The sequence below is a fragment of the Lonchura striata genome, chromosome 7 (genome assembly GCF_046129695.1).
Source record: "Lonchura striata isolate bLonStr1 chromosome 7, bLonStr1.mat, whole genome shotgun sequence".
Classification (NCBI taxonomy): Eukaryota; Metazoa; Chordata; class Aves; order Passeriformes; family Estrildidae; genus Lonchura; species Lonchura striata.
In genome coordinates, this window is record NC_134609.1 from 14210475 (window position 1) to 14232883 (window position 22409).

Consider the following 22409-nt stretch of genomic DNA (forward strand, 5'->3'; position numbering starts at 1 on the left):
CTGGTGTTCTACACCCACACTCTCATTTATTCTCCATTCACACCTACCTTGGCATTTCTGTTGTGACTCTACTCCCGCTGCCTCTCCTGATTACTGAGAACTCCAAGCCTAGGACACCTCACTGGCCTTCAGTGGCTCAGGGATGACCCTGGGCTCCCTCTGCCCCTTTTGCGTGCACTTGTCATCTCCACTTACACAGCCATTTCCAATGTGGGAGAGAAAACTTTAGTCTGGAGAGGAGCAGAGCAACACAGTCAGAAAACCTGAGCTGCCCTGACCAAGACAAACTCCAGGCAGTGGCTTTACTGAAAAAGCCAAATATAGAGATGAGTTGGAACTTAATGTTATATAATCAGTGTGGCCAGATGCAAGGTGAGTACAAAGAACTCTGGCATAATAGCCTAGGAGTGTTCTGCTTTTTCCTGTGGCATTTCTAGGTGAATTGTGCAACAAAGAGTTTCCTTCTCTTTGTTCCCTTCTTTGTTACTGCCTTCATCTTCAAGACAAAAATCCAAACATTTATTCTGGCTTTCTGTTCTGGGTTATCTTTGATAACACTTGATACCTGGTGATTCCCTGCTTTTCTTCCTCAGTTTACTTGTTTATAAATGTGATTTTCCTGCAATCTGCATCAGAGTAGGGGACAACTGAGATTTCTGAGCCTTTGCACTTTTTCTTTCACCTACTGTGATGCTCTGCCCAGTGTCATGGCACAGTAGTTCTCTGTCAAGTTCATATAGCATTGGTGGGCCTCTAGGAAGGCAGAAAAGAAGGGACAGAGCTACTTTCCTATGCCTCCTTCTCCAGAATGCAAGCTGTTTGCTATAATGGTATCTCACACTCTTACAGCTGCGTATGGTCCCTTGGGTGCAACTCGGCAACTCTGTCTGTACAGCACTTACTGCAAAAAAAAAGTCTGTATGTGTTCAGGGCTGTCACAACAAATCCTAATGGCAGCAGCTCAGGCCTTGGGAGTGGATAAAAGTTAAACAGTTTTCAGGAATGTCTCATAGGACAGCCTGGACTTTGCTCCTGAGGAAGGAGGTGAAATGCCTACGTAACAATGTGTATGTCAACATTCATGTCTAGCAAGGGAACTGACCTCTGCAGAGCTGAGTTGGGACAGATAAAACACACTTTAATCCTGTTAGCCTCCTGCAGGCACTGAGGCCCTCAGAAGGGAAGCAGAAGGATGGAGTGCCCATTCCTGACTCACAAATAGCAAGACAAACTGTGCTTGAAGGAGTCCTGCACAGGAGCTTGGGCTGAGTGTGGGAGACAATTGTGCTGGGGATTGGGTGTTGTGGCCTCAGTGCTTGGTGCACTTCTTGGTCTGAAGTCCTAGGCCTTGTCCTAAAGGCTTGAGAATACTGTAGGGGCAGTCATGACCAGTGTCTCTCCCAGATCTGCTTGGCTATAGAGGACATGGGAACTTTCTTTCTCCTTAGCAGGCTCCTGAACATGTTACTAACAGCAGCAACTAGGAGTGATAAAAATCATAGCACATTTATGATGTCATCTTTTTAAGTGCTGAAAAATTGTCATGGTGGTTTAGATGAACTAGGCACTTTATCTATGACATCCTTGGCTGATTACTTGCTTTACCAGATAATACTTAATTCTCCTGGTCCTATAGTTCAATTATTCATGATTTCTGTCAGAATGAAGCCCATGATATCTCAGTGTAGTGTATTAGTTAAATACTTATTTTACTCTTAGGTTTGCTTGAACCCTTTCTTATCTTTAACCAATTAAGGATTTAGTGCTACTGTGAATTCAGATAATGGACTAAATGATTAACAAAAATTGACAGAGTCAGAATTCTTCTACATAATCTGCAAGTCTTGCAAAAGTCAACTTCCCCAAGGCAAGCAGCACTTTAACCAAGTAAGGGAGGCCAGTCAGCACTAGCTGTGACATGATGAACAATCAGGGTGGAAGAAGCACAATGAGTTTTTTATGCATAGAGTGCTAAATTTGTAGATGCACCAGATTCAGTACATGTGTACACATCTATACAGGGTGTGTCTTTTGGAGTGGTTTACTGAAGCTTCTGGAAAAGAAGAGCCCAGAAAGTATCACTCAAGCACCACATCTGATATCTTCTGCAGTGATCTCAGACCTGCTTTTATACAGTGAGCATTGGGATCTGATTATTGGTGCATTCCGTAGAGAAGGCACTAGTATTAATCATCATACATTTCCTACTGGACAAATTTCTTATGCTACTTGCTTTCTTGCTACTTCAAGTCCCTGAAATATTCTATGAGCTTTATGAAATTCAGCATTAGGTAGGATTAAGAAACAGCTTGGATCCTCAGGTCAATGAGAGCATCTTACTAAAGAAAGCAGTGGAGAAAGAGCAGGACTCCTCAAAACTCACGTTCTGCTAGATCCCTTCCCCCATGCCCAGGATGGTATCATGGTCCTTCCTGTTCTGCATCCCCTGTAGTGGCAGCCAAATCAGAGGCTCAAAGCAGCAGGAGCTAAGGATAAAAAGGAAAGATCTCAAACTTGTGCTAAAACCTGCATGAGATCTGAAACATGACCCAGACTGTTCTTTCCTTGCTATCACAACATATCACTTCAAAGCCTGTAGCATTATTTGTTTACTGTCACTCAGTAGATGCACCAGGGCATTGTAGGCTGGTGATTTCTAGGGCTTTACACTGGGCTAATGCTTTTGGTGTCTTTCTGTGAAGACCACATCCTTTAATCTGCAATAGAGTCTGACAGTTTGCAGGGCAAACTGTCCTCAGTGGATGAGGAGCACAAAGCAGTGCTGGCATAGCCCCAGACTACAGAGTGGTGAGCAAGAGAAAAGTACAGTAACATCAGGCCATCATCAGGCTCATTGTGAGTATTTGCCTTAAATAACTACAGGCCTGGACACTGTTTTCTATCCCTGTACTGGCAGATACCTCCCTCAGCAACAGTATGAGCTAGATTAACTGGATTAGTAACATGACACAGTTGAAAAATACTCCTAATTGGGGTGGGAGATGAAATAGGCTCTCCTTGAAGAGGCCTGGAAGACTGTTGCTTGAAGAATGAGCTAGAGAAAGGCCAGAGCCTCCAGCCAGATCCTGTATTTGGCAGATTTAGTTCCTCCCAATGTCTGGGGTCTCTGCTTATTTCTTTGTCATTGGGATGAGCTTAGGCACAGTGGACAGAGAAGTGGATTTTCCATTCCATGAAGTGTGGGAGGAGTAGTAGTGTTTCCCAAAATGATCAGCATGAAGGCACCTACCACCTTTGTCTGAGGAGCAGACGTACAACTGAAGCTGTCAAGAATAACCTGAACTTTTTAATTGTGCTCCTTGAGTGAACTGTTCTCTTGCACCACTGTGCAGGCACTATGTGGAGCAGCAAGTTCATGACTCAGAAAATGCTCACCTTTGTTCCCAAGCACACAGGCTCTGTTTGTCTCACTGTTCCAGACACATGACAAGAGAAGATTGCTTCTGCAGCTTGTTGAGGGGTAGTGAGTATTTGGGATTGAAGTATTTTTGGAGACAGAGATATGCATGTTTGGTGAAACACTAGGGCAAAAATCTTCAATGTAGGCACATTTTCCCCAAAAGAGGAAGTTAAATCTCATAAGAATCATGAACTCAAGTCCACTTCTGACCCATAGAGTGACTGAAGATAGCATTTAGCAAGCCTATGGCAAAACCTGCTCTTCTGAGAGATCTTTAGGGCTATTTCAACAGCCCCATAAACCCACCTGCTGACCCCTGTCAGCCCTGCAGAGCAATACAGCTTCACAGGATGTGGGTGTCTTCTGCCTAATGCATCAATGGCATGGAGTGTATCAACATACCAAGAGGAGGCAGGTGTTGGAAAAGGGAGAGGTGAGCCTTTTGAGTTTTCATTATTATTGTTGATTTGATAGATAGAGGTATGCTTTACCCTAGCTGAGCCTTAAATTGATCTAGCAAAAGGTGTAGTTAGAAAAAACCCAATTCTCTACAGAGCCGCAGAGGGCAGTCAAACCAGAGGCAATTAATATGACTTTTGCCATAAATCCTATTTATAAACCATAAAATTGGGCTTTTCCATTTGCAATATCAAGGACCTTGGGGAGACAGAGCTTATTTATAAAGATGATAGTCCTTGAGAATGGGAAGACAAGAAGGCTTTATCCCAAACTGAAGGAAATCCAATATTCGTGATTTCACCCGTTCTCCTAGCTGGGAACACACGGCAGCACAGAGAGACAACCTGATGGACAAAGGGTCATCCCAGCAGGCTGTCCTGACCCTCTCTGGGCGCACCAAGGAGCACACTGCCACGGAAGGGCTGTGTCGGAGCGGCAGTGTCACCCAGGGAAGGGCTGCTAGGGCGGCCAGCGGCCCCAGCTGACCCGGCTGCACTGGACGCACGCCCCGGGGGCGATGACCTGTCCGGGAGGCGGGAGGGCAGGAGGGACCGTGGGCGCTGCCTCCCGCTGCCCGGCTGTCCCTCCCGAGCCGGGCTGCGTGCATTGCACGGGGCTCCCGGTGTCCGGGGGCTCCCAGGAGCGAGCACCGCGGCTTTGCCCGCTGCTCTCCCCGCCCCGGGAAGGCGGGCGGAGGGCGCCGGCAGCCCCGGCTCCGCGGCTCTCAGGGGCTGCTCCGCGCCGCGCCCCGGCGCTGCCGGCGGGGCTCCCGCAGCGCGGCCCGCGCACGGCCGGGCTCAGGCTCGGCCCCGCCCCGGGGGTCGCGCCGCCCGCGGAGCGGGGCTCCATCACCGCCGCCTTCGCCCGCCACCGGCGGGGTTTGCGTGCCACGGCCGGCACTCCCCGCCGCCGCTTTATGTAAGCCGCCGTTCGGACCCGCTTATAAAACACCGCCGAGGCAGAGCCGCCGCCACTCGGAGCGCCGCGGCAGCCGCGAGGTAACGGCGCGGGCCGGGCCGGGCCGAGCCGAGCCGGGCCGGGCCGGGGCGGGGCGGGGGCGGCCGAGCGGCGGGGCCGGGGGAGGAGAGCGGAGCGGAGCGCGGTCGGCCGGGTCGGTCGTGCCTCCGGGCGAAACCGGCCCGCGGGACGTGGGTGGGAGACAGAGGGGCGCTGCCGTGAGGTGCTGCTGCAGCCCGAGCCTACCTGTAGCCTCTGCCAGGCTTTTCTCGTCCTCAGCCGCCCGTGCACACACCCCCTTGCCAGTGCTAATTGGTAGCTTTACAAAAACCTGCATGAAAGGTGTATGGTGAACTAAACAACAGAACCTAGCCTGGACAGGTACAATAAAAAGGTTCAAAAGTCTAACAAGGTCTTTGTCCTTAGTGTCACTATCATCCTCTTGTATTTTTTTTTTTTTTTTTTTCCTCATCATCTGTTGTGCAACCTTTCAAGTGTATAAGCCATCTCTTGCTGATGTAACTAGCGTATCCTGTGTAGTCTTGCCCAGGGGTACTAGCCTTAGAGTTCAGTATGGGTTCAAATTAAACAACCCTTCCTTTGCCCCTGATTTTTATTTTACTTATACTGGGAAAAACTTATGCAACTTGTTGAGTTTTTAGTGATAGGAAGAGGCAGAGAGGAAAGGACAATTCCTATTTCTTTAAACCTGGCTTTTGTACCCCCAGTTTTCTAATAGGGTGACCATCTCTCAGTGAGAAATCTCCTGTTACTGTAGTGGTGGTCTTACTAGTTATCACCCTCTCATTCTTGTGAGGAAAGAAGTGCAGATGGTGGGAAAGGGGTAGTTGGTGGGATACTTCTACATTCACACAATATTTGAGGAGCTAGCAATGTATGTGTTTGTGGACAGATCTTCTTGCTCCTTTAACTTGATGAGCACCTTGGCTTTCCCCAGTCATTTTTAGCATGCATAATTGTTATTTTAATCACATTGATATCTCTGAAACAGACTTGTGCAGCAGACAAGGTGCATGTGGCTGGCCTTCATTTTTGTAAACCCAAACATTTTTCTTGCTGTGGTTCTTTATATGGATTTTTTTAATAGGCTTTCTCTGCTGGCTTTGTTGGGGAATAGGGGGGATAAGCATGTTATGACTGAAGAAGGTGAGCTTAAGTCTCTTCAAGTGGTAACAGCTTCCATTAGTAGCACTGACTGTGTTGCCAAAGATGGTGACCATCACAGGTAGGCTTGTTTTTGTCTCATTAGATGCCCTTTGAGCAAGCGTTATTTACTTCAAGAACATACTTACTGTCCTTAAAGGTTAGTTCTAAATCTGTGGGTTCCCGTGCCTTTGGGAACTGACTACTGGATGTCTTCTGGTGCGGATGTTCATCCTTTTGGAAATTTGGCATGTGTACCAATTGGTGTGGTGTGCATGAACTTGCTCTTCCAAGACACTCTGGAAAAATCTTTGTTCACATGTCTCGTCCCTGTTTGTTTCTGTGTTCTTTGTCTCAACAGATGGGAACTGCTCAAAACAACAGTGACCTCCACGCAGCGGAGCTTGGCCTGTGTAACAAGAATATGATGTCAGACACATTTGATCACAGCATTATTTCTGTTGGAGAAGAGGAAGGAGCAGGCACTTTCCAGCGTTCTGTTCCAACACAAGAGTCCCTCCGATCTCCTCGTGGCTCCGTTGTGAGTTTCCATAACATCCAGTACTCCGTTAAGCAGTCCAGTGGATTCCTTTGTAAACGGAAAATCGTGGAAAAGAAGATCCTTCATAACGTTAAGTAAGTGTTTGCTTAAATGAAATACTAGAGGGTAGGAATTAATCTACTGCTGTGAACCAGTGACCTCATGTCACCTTCCAGATCCAGCTGTGCTGGTACAGAAATGACTGCCCTCCTGCCAGCCAGCAGTTCATGTAAGCACTTTGATTTGCTTTCAGGCAAAATAGCTGGGATATAGCTGAAGCAGTTTAGGACCAAACTAGTGTGAACTCTTCTGCTAGAAGATCTGAGGGTTCCCTTAACTATGGTTCAAGGTGCAGTCAGAGGAAATGAGCAACAGAGAGCAATTGTTGCTTCTTTTCAAGACCCTGCTGAGCAGGGACGACACTTAATTTCTGTCTTACGTAGATTGCTTTTTATATCCAGTTTGGATTCTGTTCTGACTGGCAGTCTGGGATAGAAAGAAAAAATGCTTATAGATTTCAGATTTAAGAAGTTTTTAATATCTGAGGTTTTTCTTTCAATAGTATTTTGTTGACATCTCACATCTACTAAAATCTGCATATGGGTGGTCCTCGTAAATGTCCTTATTTCTTAACAACTCTTTCCTTCTTTCAGTGGCATTATGAAACCAGGACTGAATGCGATCCTGGGACCAACAGGGAGTGGGAAATCTTCGTGAGTACCTTCTACTCCTTTAAATGCATAGTCAGCTGTTCAGAGTATATTTGGGATTCTGAGGGTTAGGAGAGATGCAGTTTGACCTCCTGCCCCTCTATCAGCTTTGCTGAAGTTCTTGCACTGTGACACCCCTCATCTGCAGTTCTTTTTGGTGGTGGCCTGAGTTAAGATACCAGGCAGAACTGGGGTGTCTGGAGCTCAGATGTAGGCTCTGTTCTGACTGATAATGGGGTGGAGATGGGGTGTAAGCTCCTCTGGGGCATGGAAGATGTCACCCCCTCTGAACTTTCTGCAACAAGACTTCCTTAAAGCTGCTAGCCCAGACCTTTCTGTTACAACTGACAGAAATATGGTGTAATGCAGTCAGTAGGATGCTCTGGATCCTTACCCCAACTTGGCTGTGGCCTGCTCATGGGGGTACACACGTTCTTGAGCTGTTTGGATGAAGGCACAGAGAAATTCCATGTAGACTGTTTCCATCCAATGCTAATGCTGTTTCTTTCCTGTGGTAAGAGAGCTCTTTGTCATTCTCTGACTTTAAGAATGTCAGACACTTGGAAATATGGCCAGGGTTCACACAGGTCTGTTTTTGTGGTGACCATTGATCTTCTTTTCTAAGGAGACTGCTGGCTAATTAGGATGCTTTCAAGAGCAGCACTTCATCAGGGCAGTTTACTTATCTGGCAGACAGGCTGGCCTCTGCATTGGCAGAGAAGAGGAGAATGCAGTGATATGTTAAAAAAATACTTTCTAGAATTAATCTTAACTCTTGTCTTGTTTACACCCATACAGATTAATATCCTTGAGATAAGAGGAGTTAGTTTAGTGCTTCCCTGGCTGGAGAGCAGCCTGCAACAACTCAGCAGGATGCTCTTGTCTCCGTGCATTTGAGGTTATCTGTAAATACACAGACCAAGTTTCTGTCTGTAGGGGGTCGACTGTTGAATTACTAGTGTCTGTACACTGCCATACTGCTGTGGCACACCGTGTGCTGGAAAACCCTGGATGTACACCAGACTTTTTGTACAAAGAGCTAAAGCCTGCAGAGTAGGGGAAGCCCCTTCCTGTGCCCTCTGGTTTGCAGCACACTGTGAGCAGGCTGTAACTCAGTCCTGGGTGGTGGTACTTAACCAGTCAAGGGTAAAAGCAGCAGTTATTGCCAAACCTAATTCCTGGTGTTTGTCTGAAGTCTCCTAGATGTGCTGGCAGCCAGAAAGGATCCAGCAGGTCTGTCTGGAGAAGTGCTTATAGATGGCATCCCACAACCTCCAAATTTCAAGTGCATCTCAGGATATGTTGTGCAGGTGAGTAATTGCCTTCCTGGAGGCCTGGGAGACCTTGGGATGGAAGACATGAGAAAGCATCAATCACTGCTAGTTTAGGTAATTTTCAGTGATCCCTACAGAGCCTAATTTGATAACTCAGCTGTTACAGTTTTTAGTTTTAATCTGGAATATAGAAGACAATAAGATCAAACTGTTATTCCAGGCTAGTCAAGATCAGAGGTGTGTCTTTCTACAGACACATGGATTCCCAAATTGCTGGGCTACTGTGACTTGGCCTTTGGGCTCTGCCCTGAAGTGCTTTTAAAAAAGGGAGGGAAAAAACCATGACACCCAAAATCTCTTGTTGTTAAACTCAGAAGCTGTTCTAGCTGGCAGAAGTACCTTCAAACTATCAGACAATAATTCTAGGAAATAAATAGATCCCTGCTGTTCTTCCTCTGATTCTAGCTGGCTGTGACAGAGGTTCATTCCACTTGGAAACAGGAAAAGCCAGCTGAATCTGCGGAAGTGGGTGGAGGCCTGGACCAATAATAGACCCTCAAAGCCCTGGGGAGCTTGGGGAGAAGGGGATTCTTGGCAGTTGTGTGAGCAGCCAAATCTGGAAACCATCCAGGGTTCTGACTGCAGTCAGATGTGACACAGGCAGCTGAAAGCTGCCAGCTGGGGGGCTCTGCAGGATCCATGGGATGAGACTGGTTCTAAATCTTGATCCTGCAGGTCAGAGATTCCCCAAATCCTCAGTGGCTGATGAAAAGCCAGTAAGTTCCTCACAAGTGGTCCCAGTTTGAGACATTTGTCCTTGAGTGTCTCTAGCTTGAATAGTGAGCACTAGCAATGTCCTTTGGCTCCAGCTGGACTGACAGAAATTTAACTCTACAAAATCACTACCTGCTCTGCCTCACTTTGGTTAGTAAGAAAAATACACATGCAGTATACAACGGCACTGTCTGCACTTGAATTACTCAGCCCGAAACCAGGCTGAGGGGGTGCTTGGTGTGAGCTGTGGAGCCTGCAGAGCTGTAGTCTTCCCTTGACTGCTACTGAAGGCCTTTAAATTTCATGTCATGTAAAATTTGAAGTAGGAGTTGTCTTTCAGTCTGGGTTCCACTGTGGTATGCAAACAGCTTATCCAGTAACTGCCACTAAGGGATTCCTGTGCCCACTCAGCAGCTGAGGAGTCTTTCCAACTGCCCATTTGTACTTGCAGGATGATGTTGTTATGGGCACGATGACGGTGAGGGAGAACCTGCAATTCTCTGCTGCGCTGCGACTCCCCAGCTCCATCAGCATTAAAGAGAAGGAAGAGCGAGTCACCCAGATAATCAATGAGCTGGGATTGAGCAAAGTGGCTGATGCTAAGGTGAGGAGGAAGAACACCCTTCTCAGAAATCCTACTGCATCTGGAAATTGAACCTCTTGTCTCTGGGCAGTATGGTGTATGTAGTGCAATTACAGGAAGCCAGACAGGATCCTGACTAAACCATATTGCATACAAGAAATCAGGCTCCAGTTCAGGAGGGAGCCTGGAGAGAGATATTTGTATTTGCTACTAAAAGGGGATGATTTTGGATCATGTCCAGCATGTTGTATAAATTCAGAAGGGAAAGAGTCACTTAGTCATTGCATCTTAGAAAGTTGTTCAGTCACTTCCTGGCTTTCTGGAACAAAACAAGAAAATTGTTTTCTTATTTCTGAAAGCTCTGAGGGATGGAAAACTGGTCTTTAATGGGAAAGTTCTGTGTGGAGCTTGTATTAACAGGTAAGCTATCAAAAAAAGGCATCTCTGCACACCAATGCCTGCTCTGAATGCTGTGGCCTTACTCTGTCTTTCCCTTGTCAATGTCATCCCTGTTCCCTGAAGTCATAAAGCACCTGGTACCTCTGAAAATCAGGCTTAGCATACTGCTACAGAGTCCCTCACACTGAGTCAAACTCATGTGCTGTTGGTCCTAAAGTTCATTAAAGGGACTCTGAAAGTGAAAATGGCTGCTAGGTGTGGAAAGCTGGAAAGCCCACAACTCCAGAGCATGTACTGACTGGGTCTTGTTGCAAATATCTGATTTCTTCTGCATGCAGGTAGGAACTGAATTGATCCGGGGAGTGTCTGGAGGGGAACGGAAGAGAACCAACATTGGGATGGAGCTCATCACAGAGCCACCAGTCCTTTTTCTAGATGAACCAACAACTGGCCTTGATGCCAGCACAGCCAATGCAGTCCTCATCCTTCTGAAGAAGTAAGAGTCAGTTCTTCAGTGTGTTGCAATTCGGTTATGAACTCATTAGTAAAAAAAGGAATGTTCTTATGACTGAGTTCTTCTAGTGTTCCTTTAAAAAAACAAAACATAAGAAACTAGACAAATATAATCAGAAGTAGTGGTAAATTTTTTGTTTGGGTCTCTTCCAAAGCCTTTTTAAGCTTATGGGAATCTTTTCACAGCAAGCATTGGATTGAAGCCCAAAAGGCAGATGTAGCTTGGACAGCTTCCCTTTGCCACAACAAAGTGTGGACTGGGAGGTCAGGCCTTGTAATCATGATTTCTTGTCCTTCCATCTGAGTCTGTTACCCAACAACAGCCTTGAACTTAGGTAATAACTTCACTTGCAAAATTACCCTGAGTGTCCTTTGTTTCGGAGATGAGGTGTCTACTGACAATTAGAACAAAGTTACGTGCAAGGAAGACAAAAGAGGCTTATTTAATGAGAATGACTTTCTAATTCTGCTCCTGGGTTTGTGGCCTGTTGTCTGGTTTTGCTTTTGGGAGTTGCTTTGGTCTGGGGTTTGTGGATACAGGTCTTTGATCATCAAGGGTCCTTACTGGGCATCAGTGCTAAAGCACTTGAAAGAGCATCTGACAAACTTGAAGGAAAACTTGGTTTGAATTTTCTTTAGAGTAAATCTTCAGCAGAAGAGCTAAGAGAAATCTCAGCTGGCCAGACTTTCACAGCCTGATAAGTACCACCTGGTACTGCCATTGAGCCCAGTAGGACTGTTCCAGTTAGCCAGGTTGACATCTGGTATAAAAAAACACATAAGGAGGGTTCATACACAGCTGTGGTCTCAGGCTTTGCTAGCTACATACAATAGCATACTTTCTCTACCTGGGCTGCAGCAATGGTCTCCAGTAATGATGGGTGCTGTCTTGCAGGCAGCTTCTGATACAGTGACAGAGAAGGGAGAGAAGGTTTTTCTGGGTCAAGACCCTGAGAAGTTGCCAAATATTTGTCTTGGATTTTGATGCTTGGGGTTTGCCTCCCCGAAATCCAAAGTGTGTTGTACTTAAGAGATGTTTTGTTTCTATGTCAGGCTCTCAAGAAGAGGGAGAACCATCATATTTTCCATCCATCAGCCCCGTTATTCCATATTCAAGCTGTTTGACAGTCTGACATTACTGGCTTCGGGCAAGGTGCTGTACCATGGTCCTGCGAAACACGCCCTGGAGTACTTCAGTTCTGTTGGTAAGTCTTCCATGCCAAGAGCAAAAGCAACTGGCTCATTAATTAAATCTGTTTAGATTCTTACCCTAGCATGGGATAACAGGCCCATGCTTTTCTATCTCTAGGATGTTAGAGACTATACACATACAGTCTAAGCAGTGTTATGTTAGAACAGAAAAAAGAATGAGAAACATATAAATTTTCAGACAAGATAGTATGGCTCTCTCTTGCCTTTGTTTTACTTTACATGAGGACAAAAACATATCCAAGAATTACCTGGATGTGTTTATGCATGATGTCTAACAGACCAGATAATGCTTGTAGCTCTACCAGGCTTCGATGACAGATCCAGTGGTTTTTGAACCACAGCCTGCTGATTGGCAGCAATCTGTACAGATTGATCCAAAAATATGCTCTAGACTGAATGCAGGTGGGCAACCAAGAGGACAGAACTAGGGTGTGTCTTAAGATGGGTTAATAGTTGCACTGTTGAATGGCTGCCCTCTCTTCAAGTAAGCAGGGTGAGGGTGTCTGACTATAATGAACAGAGAATGTGGAGTGAACTTCCAATCTTTAGATGCAGCCATAAACACATTAGATTGCAAGCTTTCCCTGGCTTTAATGGAGGTGCTTTAATCAATCAATACTTCTGCTTCTCCTCTCAGTAGCCCACTTCCTTTGTCTCAGGGAAGGTGTAGCAGTGTCTTTGGTTTTGTTTTTAATTTCCTCCTTGTCCCATACTTAGAGCTGTATTATAAGAAGCTGCTCTTGGACAGCCCTTCCTCATCCTTGTGACTGAGGAAACACCAACATGAGTTGAGCCTCTGGAAGAAATATCTGAGACTGTAGAGCAAGACATCCAGGAACCTCTACTGAGGAACTGTGTGTCTTTCAGAGTGCAGTGTGGTTGAACAGCACTGGGAAGGAGGCAAGAGTTGTCCATACTGAGCTGTGGTAGAAGCAAGTTAGAGATTCCTCCTCCCCTGAAATCAGTGAATAAGCAGCTTTGAAGGTCTTTAGATACCCTGAATTCACCAACTCCTTAATCCTGTCCATCTACTGCTGTAAAGTAACACAAAAAGCAGTGAAGTTTTCTGGTAACAGGGTTATGGAAAAGTGAAACAGTATTAGACTTGACCTTCAGAGGTGTGCTCAGTGCAATGCAAACATGTTGCATGTGTGATTTTGGTTTGGTTTGTTCTGTTTTTTGGGTTTTTTTAAGGATATGAATGTGAACCCTTCAACAATCCAGCTGACTTCTTCCTTGATGTCATAAATGGTGATTCAACTGCTGTGACAGCAAGCAAGGAAGATCACAGACCTGTGGACCCAGGAAAAGGTAAATTGTGGAGGGAAATTGTATGTGGTGATGGCAAGCTTTTATTCTCTGGGTTTCCTTGAGTCTAAGGGCATTTCATTATCTTTTCATTGTTCCTACTAATAGATATACTTTGTTTTGGGCTTCTTTAAAGAGATTAGAAATATTTTTAATGGATTTTTTTTTTTTCATTTCAGTAGTATAGGACAGCAATGACAAATAAGAAAAATTAAAAAAAAAAAAAAGCCTGTGAGGGAAAGACTGGAAAAACTAGAACTCCTTAGTCTCAAGAGGCATCTGACAAGTTTTAAGTCACATAAGAGGCTGCTGCAGGGAAGGCTAGGTAGGTAGGCCTAAGTAGTGTTGGATTTACAGGAGAGTGAAAGCGATTGGAACTGTTAGAGAATGAATTCTCTACCGATATAGTGAGTCAAATGTTTGGAAATACTTGTTTGGAGATCATGTAACACATCATTGACTGAAGGACTATAAGGGAACAGATTTTGTAAAGCAGTTACACAGCAGTTTACATCACTTCAGTGATGTGAATCAGCACAAACATTGATTTTTCCCAAATTCAATGAAACAAAGGTTTTCTGGTGCCATGTTGCAACAATATGACCATTTGTGCCAGAAAGAATGGGCAGATTGGCTAGGTTTGATTAAAAATGTAGGAAAAACCTCTCACGCAAGCTAGCTTCTTAAACTCAGGACTAAGGCCTGAACAATTCAAACTGTCTGGGCATTTCTGCTTTTTTCTTCAGCCTCCAGAATTGCTGAGCTTATTGATGGGCCATATCTGAAGGTCAGGTTCATAGGGAATCACAAGCCATATCTTTTTTTTTTTCTCTCACTCAGAAGTGAACAGTGAAAATGGAGTGACAGAAGACAATGTGGATAGCAGTGTGGTAGATGTGCTGCACCAGAAATATCTCAGCTCGAGCCTGTATCAGAGCACAAAGGAAGCACTGGGGAAAGTGGAGCTTGGACGAGGAAGCAAGCAGAGACTGTCCAAGCAGGAGCATGAGATCACCTATGCAAATGGATTTTTCACTCAGCTCTACTGGGTGTCCAAGCGTTCCCTGAAAAATCTCATCAGGAACCCACAGGCCTCTATTGCACAAGTAGGTGACAAGTGCTAAAAGTCTCAGACTCTTGCTGCTCTGAGTCCCATAATCTGGAGTTTGTAGGATAGAATGTATTTTCAAAGGCAGTTAGGGAAACAGAAAAGTCCTGTTCCACTGCCATGTAAGTGGAGTAAGATGCTCAGCTACCTTTGTGGCCTTTAGAAAAAATCTCCAGTTTAGTTTAGCATAAGAACTACTGCACTGAAAATTGGGGTTGGGGGGAAAGTGCTCCATTCTCTGGGTCACATAGGGATCTTCTAGAGTGATAATAATTTTGTGCCTCACTTTAAAATTTAAACTCTGTTATTCTATAATCATGTTTCTACTAAACTCTCCTAGCCAAAGAAGGAAGTAGAAAAGTGAAGAGGATAAAATCTGAAAAACTGTCATAAGGATTTTAATTATGTGTGTCACAGGTATACATTGCCTCACAAGAGCGTTAGGCAGGTGTGAATCTTAAGCCCTGCATATGACTTAATAATGTTAGTTCCTAATTTTTTTACTTACCTGAAGCATTTCCTTTTACCTTTCTTCTTTCCACTTCCAGATCGCAGTGACTGTAATTCTAGCCTTGGTTGTGGGTGCTATCTTTTTTGGTGTAAAACTGGACCGAAGTGGCATTCAGAATCGGTAGGATGAAAAGACAAAGCTTTGCTCATTTTTCTGTCTGTAGCAGTAAGGTTTGAGGCATGGGGAAGGAAGGCCTTGGGATCTACTTGAAATACAAAGGAGGGTTGGGTTCACAAGTCTCAGTGCACTGCAGCATGGAATTGCCAGGGGTCCTAAAGGGGTCACAGTTCTGTCAGGCTTGCACATAAGTACAGAGGGGATGTAAAAGGGAAGATAAAGGATACAGCTAAGATTTACAGTAGCACAATTAAATATCTCCATTCTGTGGACAGAGAAAAGCACTGACTTGATGGTATGATGATGTCTGAGGCTGAGAGTGTTTGATCTGGTTGTTCCCTCACTTTTCCACTGTTCTGTTCTGCCTTCTAGGGTTGGATCCTTGTTTTTTGTCACTACAAACCAATGTTTTTCCAGTGTTTCTGCAATTGAGCTATTCATCAGAGACAAGAAACTATTTGTGTAAGTAATAAGGCACTTGGAGTGTCTCATACCCTGGAATGAGATGGGGCAGTATCTTACACACTGAACAAAATTATTACCACCAAAGACTTGATTACTCCCTTGCAACATGAGATTGGAATAGTAATGCTAAGTTAGTCTGTAGAGCAAGGAGCTGAAATGCTAAGAGCTGGGGGAAGGAGAAAATGCTTTTACTTCCTTGCTCTGTGACAGCTTACTGGTTTTCTTACCCACTTTTGTGTACAGCTGGTTTTAAGGTCTGCTTGTGAATCCTGCAGACTGTGAATCCTTCCTGCACTCTTTCTCACAAGGGCTGACACACAGTCTTGCAATGGTCCTAAAGTGACAAGACTGTGCAAAAATGATGGGAGAGTTCCTGGAAAAACTTTGCAAAGGATGCTCAGATGAAGGGGGCTGCTGTCTGCCTTACAAGAGCTTGTTAATAATCAAGGTCTTCTCTGTGCTTAGAGGGATGTGCTTGATTATTACATTGTTGTTATAAGTGATTAATATATAATTAAAGATAGTTATTTAATTATAATATTATTTATGTATAATATATTTATAATGATATTTTTATATATACACATATATGTGTATGTTTTTGTATGTGTGTATACATATGTAAATGAATGTAGATGCAGTATACACACATGTATGCATGCATATATGTTGAAAGTGTAGTTTGGAGGTGCCTCCAGTTCATGCAATAGAAGAGCAAGAGACAAATCCTATGCAGCAAAACGGAAACTGGAGATTTATGCCTGGAATGCACATGTCCACCCACAGGCTGCTCAGAGCAGCTTGATATTGTCCCGAACAGCTGCTCAGGAGTGAAATTCCCCAACACTGCCATTTCCTGCTAGTCTCCCCTGCTTGCCAGTGTAATTTACCAGCTGTCTCAATGGAGATTTAGGCACCTCACCTGTTAAAGCATCTTTTCTTGAGCTCCATGAAGCAGTAAAACAATCATAATGACATTTAATTGCCCTAAACTGGAGGTGAGTTGATGTCCCAGAGGTGTTTTCCCGTTGTTAGGTATTATTCTTTCTTCCCTGGAAGCAGCTGTATGAGTTAGCACTGGATGAAATGTTCCTCCAGTTTATAGAGGTATAATGCTTCCCCATGCTCTTGTATTAAGGATCCTTTTCTTTGAAAAGAGACTTAGGAGGTTCTTTATGATATTTTACCTAGCAGTCACACAGTGTTTCATTCACTTTCCTTGGTGGGCTGTTTGACTGCAGGGTCTGAGAGACAAGTCAGCCCTTACTTCATAGAGTGTCAGTGATAGCACAGACTATAAGCAATTTGCATAGAGAGGAATCAGTGATAGAAAGCAGAAAACAAATCAGGATAAATCAAACACAACACTCTGAGCCTGCTTCCTAGAGAACCTCTAAACCTGTACAACTCCCCTCCTTCCTGTCCTCGCAGCCATCAGTACACCAGTGGATATTACCGTGTGTCTGCCTACTTCCTGGCCTTGATGATAGGAGATCTGCTGCCCATGAGAACTACTCCAGCCATCATATTCTCATGCATCAGTTACTGGATGATTGGTAAAGAATTGATGCTTTCATTGAACCTCTAATCTTCCAACACATTTCTGACTTAGCCAGATTCCTGTATCTGTAACATACTGCAGCTTGAACCTGCAGCTGATTTAAGTGCTTGGCATCATAACTTCGGAGGACTCTGGGGCAGGGGCAGAGACACCAGCAAACTAACACAGGGACCTGCCTGACGACGTCTTTTGGTAATGCTCTTTGGGCCTTTGAAGCATGCATAGTTCCTGCCAACTCCAGACTTGGTCTTTCTTCCTGATTTTCCTGTCTTGTATAGGAATCCAAGGGTACCTGTCTGGAATTCATTATGTGGTTGTTTAGTGGACTCTTACCTTTCTGCTTTTTGACAGGATACCAAGCTGTTGCAGGGCGATTCTTCTTCTTCATGCTGACCCTGATACTGGTGTCCTACACTGCCACAGCCATGTCCCTGGCTATCAGTGCTGGGATGGATGTGGTGGCTGTGGCCAATCTGCTCATCACCATTTGTTTTGTCCTGATGCTTGTAAGTATATTAGGGGGTGTGTGCTCCTTTGGAAGGGAAGGAAGGGAAGGAAGAGCTGAGACCAGCTGAGAGGATGGGGTTGAGCTTACCCTAGGCAGGCTAAAATATCCATAGTCCAGTGGCATGTCAGCCCCATGCTTGTGATTTTATTGTCACTGTAGTCAAAGACTACTTCTGCCACTTGTAGTCTAAGGGTTGGGTACAGTTCAGTAGTTGTGATGCCACCAGAGCTTTCCAAACAGTGTGCCCTAAACATGTGTTGCTATTTTTTTATTAAATTGTCCTTACAAAGATTGATTTTAATAAATCTTGCTCTTCCAGTATTAGAAATCTAAGTGATCAACTAGATAATTTAAAAGGAAAAAGCCTTGAAATAAACTTTAATGTAAAAAATCTGTTGATTTTGTAAGGAAGAGAACAAGAGAGAGAAAGGAATTTTGAGTACTCAGAGATGAGAGCTGTGAGTTCTTTTTCAAAGAGGTGATGCTGGTGATGAAATGTCTTGACTGTGAAACCTACCAAGTTATATATTTCTTGTTAGATGATTCCTGGTCACTGTCTGTGTACATGCTCTGAGCCACAGTGCATTTCTTATTCTTCGATTTGCAATTTAAACTGCTTTTGCAATAAGTGACAGAGCACTGCTTCAGCTGCTCACTGTGGGTGAGAAGTGTGCATGTGTAGTGAAGGGCAACTGATGTACATTGACTTAAGTCACAATGTATAAGGAGTGACACATGCGTGTCCTGGAAGTCAGTGGGGTAAGCACAAAATCACTTGTGATGAAGCAGAGGCTGAAGTGTCATGTTTAGCTATGAAGACCACTTGTGATAAGAAGTAAAAACAAATCCTTTTCCAGATGAGAGAAAGGATGGATAAAAGATGTAGGACAGAGGGGAAGACTGAAATAATATCAGCTCGTAAGGCTCCCCAGTTTTTCATTTTTGATTCTCCACTTTCTCATCTCTCCACTCTCTCATCTCTTTCTCATTTCTCTCATCTTCTTTAGCCTCTGCCTAGCTCTACCATAAGACAATTCTCCGGAATGAGAAATTGTGATCATGCTTCTTAGCTCACATGTGGGTGTGTAGAAAATCTTTCTGACCTCTTTGCAAGCAGTTCAGCTGAAGTACTCAGGTGTGCTGTTGGGCCAGTGGTGTGGGAGTGCTGCAAGGCTCCAACTCATGTCTGTGGGTACAGGGATGACAGCAGCAGTAGGTCCATCAGTCCCAGTACACCTGTGCTGCATCTGTGCAGGAATGGTATTATTTGCAGTAAACAGAGTTTGTGACTCATTAATCTCCTCTGTTCTATTTCAGATCTTTTCTGGCCTCTTAGTGAATCTCCCTTCAGTAATGGGCTGGCTGAACTGGCTCAAGTACTTCAGCATCCCGCGATATGGCCTCACTGTAAGTAGAAAGTAGCATTGGTCTCCTCTGAGTAATGTAGCCACACTGCTGCTTCCTGGAAAGTATAAAGTATGAAGTTCTCTTAAAAGCCAGATTTGGTTTGTTTTGTTGCATGAACGTGTTAAATAAAAAGAATAAACCAGCCAGCCTCAAAAAGGAAGCGAAATTTAGAACTCTGTATGAGAGCTGGAAGTCTCAGGGACTGAACAAACACTTTGTGCTACAGAATTAGTGCTGCTTGGACAGCAGCAGAGCAAGCTGTCCAGTCAGGCACTAATTCCTAGCTGAATAGTTGATCCCTGTGGTTTAGAATAAAATCAAATATTGTACAGCTTCTCCAGAAACTACTGTATGGGTGGCCAGTCTGGGGCCAGTGACTTTCCAACTGGTTAAAGGATTTACTATAGTGCATGACTGTCACAGTCTTCAGCATGGCTTTCTCTGAAATTAAATTTGACTTTTATGAATAGTAAGGAACTGGAGTACCGGAAATCTAAGGGTGCAACTGTTTGAAACTCAATAAATAGAGCAGGTCACAGGTGGGAATTGTATTTCAATCTTCTGTTTGCATCCTCGTCAAGCCTCTTTGGAAGGAATAGTGTCCTACTTCAAGTAACAGTGACTGAAATGAATGCTGGAGCTGGTGCAGGGTGGGAGATATGTGAGACCTCATTGTTTGGGTATCACTGAGATGTTTTATCAGTGTTACTCAATGTGGAAGTTGTCCTGTGAGATAACAGTGAGTGCAGGATGCCAGTGCTGGGGAACCTTCACCTCTTGCTTTGGCTGACTTTGCCATGCCTTCAGTGTGGTGATGTTGGAGTATCTGCATGCAGCCACATGATTTTCCGGACCAGTAGATTGGTTTGGGTGAATGTGGATTAACAGGAACTTGTAGCTGGTAAGACAGAAACCCATGGCTAATTAACCTTGAAGCCACAGCCTGGGACATCAAACCACCCTGGATGCAGAACTTGGAGCAATTGCTAAGAAAGGCAGTGTCTAAGAACTTGAAAATAAAAAGGAACACGAACATGTGATTCCAAGAATGGTGGTAAGTGTATTCTAATAATCAAGTTCCTTTGAAGAGTTTCAGTTTTAACAGCCCAAACCATGAACTCTGCAAAAGTCTTGTGTCTTCCTCTATCCCTAGGCTCTTCAGGTGAATGAGTACAGAGATCTCTACTTCTGTGGTGAGAAGAATCCAAATGCTACAGTGTCAGTGGAAGATGCAGGCAGTTGTCCCCCCAATATTTCAGAAGAAGTGTAAGTAACTCATGGTGGTTCTGGGCCTGAATTGTGATGACTTGCTTAAAGGGAAGTCTGACAGTGTCAAATTTTTATACTATTCGCAGAATAACCACTTACAAGCCAGTCTCAACATGTCCCAAAGTGATGTATTTTAGGATTATACAGTAAAACTCCACAATTACCCAAGAGTGAAGTAGGGATGAAAATTTACTTGTAAAAATAGGCAGATGAGCTAAATTAAGCTTGTATTTGATAACCTAGCCCTGATTGATAAGTTTCCTTAAACAAATCCAGGGTCACTCAACAATGGAAATGCAGTGTGTGGACAGCCACAGAGTTGCTGGAAAGCAACTGATCAAAAACATGCCTCCCCCACAGAACTTTTTCATATTAACCTCTCTGCAGATACAGAGAGAGCCAAAGTATCTCTCTCGCAGTGCTCCATTTTGCCCCATTTGAAATACCCTTGGTTATTGATACCTTAAGCTTTAGCAGTGCAACTATTTAGTAATATGTACTAGAAAGATAACAATATATTTTGTAGGGAACAGTGCTAGAGTACTGTTTCCTCAGCTTTTGAACTTCCAGTGATTGTTGAGGGGAAGCTAATGCTTCTGTACTTACCATGGTTTAAGATGGTTCTGAGGTTTCCTCATAAATTGCCAGTTATCTATAAAGAACAATTAGGCTGCTACTGAAACATTTTGAGAACTAGAGACCTAGAATTATCCCTTGAGTTGTATTTGGTGATGGGTTCTCTATTTCCATCACCTGTTTTGCAGAGTTTAGGGTAGCAGGATCTTTGTGAAACAGGAATAAAAGTATTTACCTGAAGATACGTGCCACATAGTAATATGAACTTGGGCCCTGTGCTTTTCTGCAGGTGTTCTGGTGAAGCATACCTGTGCAGCCAAGGAATTGCCCCTACCAGCTGGGCAATGTGGGAAAACATAGTGGCTCTCTTCTGCATGACTGTTATCTTCCTTACCATTGCCTATGCAAAACTCCGGTTTATGAGGAAGTTCACATAGACTCCTATGTTGCCTTGCCCTGCAGCTTCTCAAGGGTCAAAACTGCAAAGCGTGTTAGGGCCTACTGGAGAGTGCCAAAATGTTTCACCTGACTTTACTGGACTTCAGATGGGAAGCCTGTTCTCCTGTTTCTGGAGCATGATCTCCACAGGATTGTGGGTTTTTAGAAGAAATGCATTAATGTATGCTATGTAAGTGATTTTTCCTAAGAAAATACCATTCTCATAATTCCTTAGGTACATATCAAACTCGATATTGTAAACCATTACTATTATGTGGCCAGCTTATACACAAAATATTCCATTGAACATGTGAGTTTCTCCATCACAAAAGGTGGAAGATGATGGTGGCATTTATGCAATGGTATGTTGCCCCTTGTTAGTGCCTGTCACATCTGAGGAGAGACAGAGACCATTCACAATATGTTGGAGATGCATTTGAGTTTGAAGTCAGTACAGAGACCAAGCTCTCATTACCAGAAAAGAACAATTGTACTTGTAATAGCATCTCAGTGGAAGCTACTTCCAGAAACAACTTTAGCATCATTAAAAAGTAAATAGCAGTGGTGTTAGACATCTCACCTAAGAAGAGAAATAGGTACTGTTGTACTGCAGAAAGAAAGGAAACCAACCCCCCCACCTCCATGAACAGCAAGAAATATATTTACTACTTTAAAGGAGGAGAGGGAATGCCCTTTTTCTTTATTACTTTCTAAATAAAAATGCGTATACTTACTACTGGTAGAAGTTTTAAACATCAGACTCAGCTCTTAGCTGCACTATCTGTATATAGTGCTACTTACACTGTGGACTGAAAAAAACCCATGTAGCTACGGCTGTGGCAACTACAACAATATGTACCACGGGACGGATCATCGTGCTGCTGCTTGTCTCCCGGCCACCTCATCAGCAGCAGAAGAGATGCTTTTAAATCGCATTAAGACCTGCAGATGTAAGCGGATCAGCTAAGGCAAAGGAAAACCTCCTCAAACGCAGGGCTGAAGAGTTTGCCTGTGAGGGTCGGGCTGGCAGCCCCTGACCCGGCGTGCGGTGCCCGAGTCCCGCCGCCGCTCCTGCAATGCGCGGTGGGAAGGGGGAAGTGATCGCACTGGCGGCGCAGCCGCAGCGAGCACAGA

General features: G+C 44.3%; 1 protein-coding gene across 2 annotated transcripts; it reads left to right on the forward strand.

The window, feature by feature from the left end:
* Positions 1 to 3695: 3695 nt before the first annotated feature.
* Positions 3696 to 22009, forward strand: LOC110475029 (broad substrate specificity ATP-binding cassette transporter ABCG2). Of its 2 annotated transcripts, none has more exons than XM_021538873.2 (16): positions 3696 to 3854; positions 6363 to 6637; positions 7196 to 7255; positions 8448 to 8562; positions 9752 to 9904; positions 10621 to 10778; positions 11849 to 12000; positions 13202 to 13318; positions 14156 to 14421; positions 14972 to 15054; positions 15424 to 15513; positions 16948 to 17072; positions 17429 to 17583; positions 18903 to 18992; positions 20146 to 20258; positions 21127 to 22009. In XM_021538873.2, exons 1-16 carry the CDS (start codon positions 3792 to 3794, stop codon positions 21272 to 21274), a joined length of 2163 nt encoding a protein of 720 aa, XP_021394548.2. In that variant the 5' UTR covers positions 3696 to 3791; the 3' UTR covers positions 21275 to 22009. The 2 variants fall into 2 exon arrangements, with proteins under 2 accessions (XP_021394548.2, XP_021394558.2); XM_021538883.2 differs by lacking the exon at positions 3696 to 3854 and adding an exon at positions 4702 to 4878.
* Positions 22010 to 22409: the final 400 nt, after the last annotated feature.

Excerpts from the sequence above, each read along its gene's own strand:
- LOC110475029 (XM_021538873.2), top strand. The coding sequence starts at position 3,792 with ATGCATCAATGGCATGGAGTGTATCAACATACCAAGAGGAGGCAGGTG. Across the intron at positions 9,905-10,620 it reads GCAAAGTGGCTGATGCTAAG|GTAGGAACTGAATTGATCCG; the intron begins GTGAGGAGGAAG and ends TTCTGCATGCAG. Across the intron at positions 17,073-17,428 it reads CATCAGTTACTGGATGATTG|GATACCAAGCTGTTGCAGGG; the intron begins GTAAAGAATTGA and ends GCTTTTTGACAG.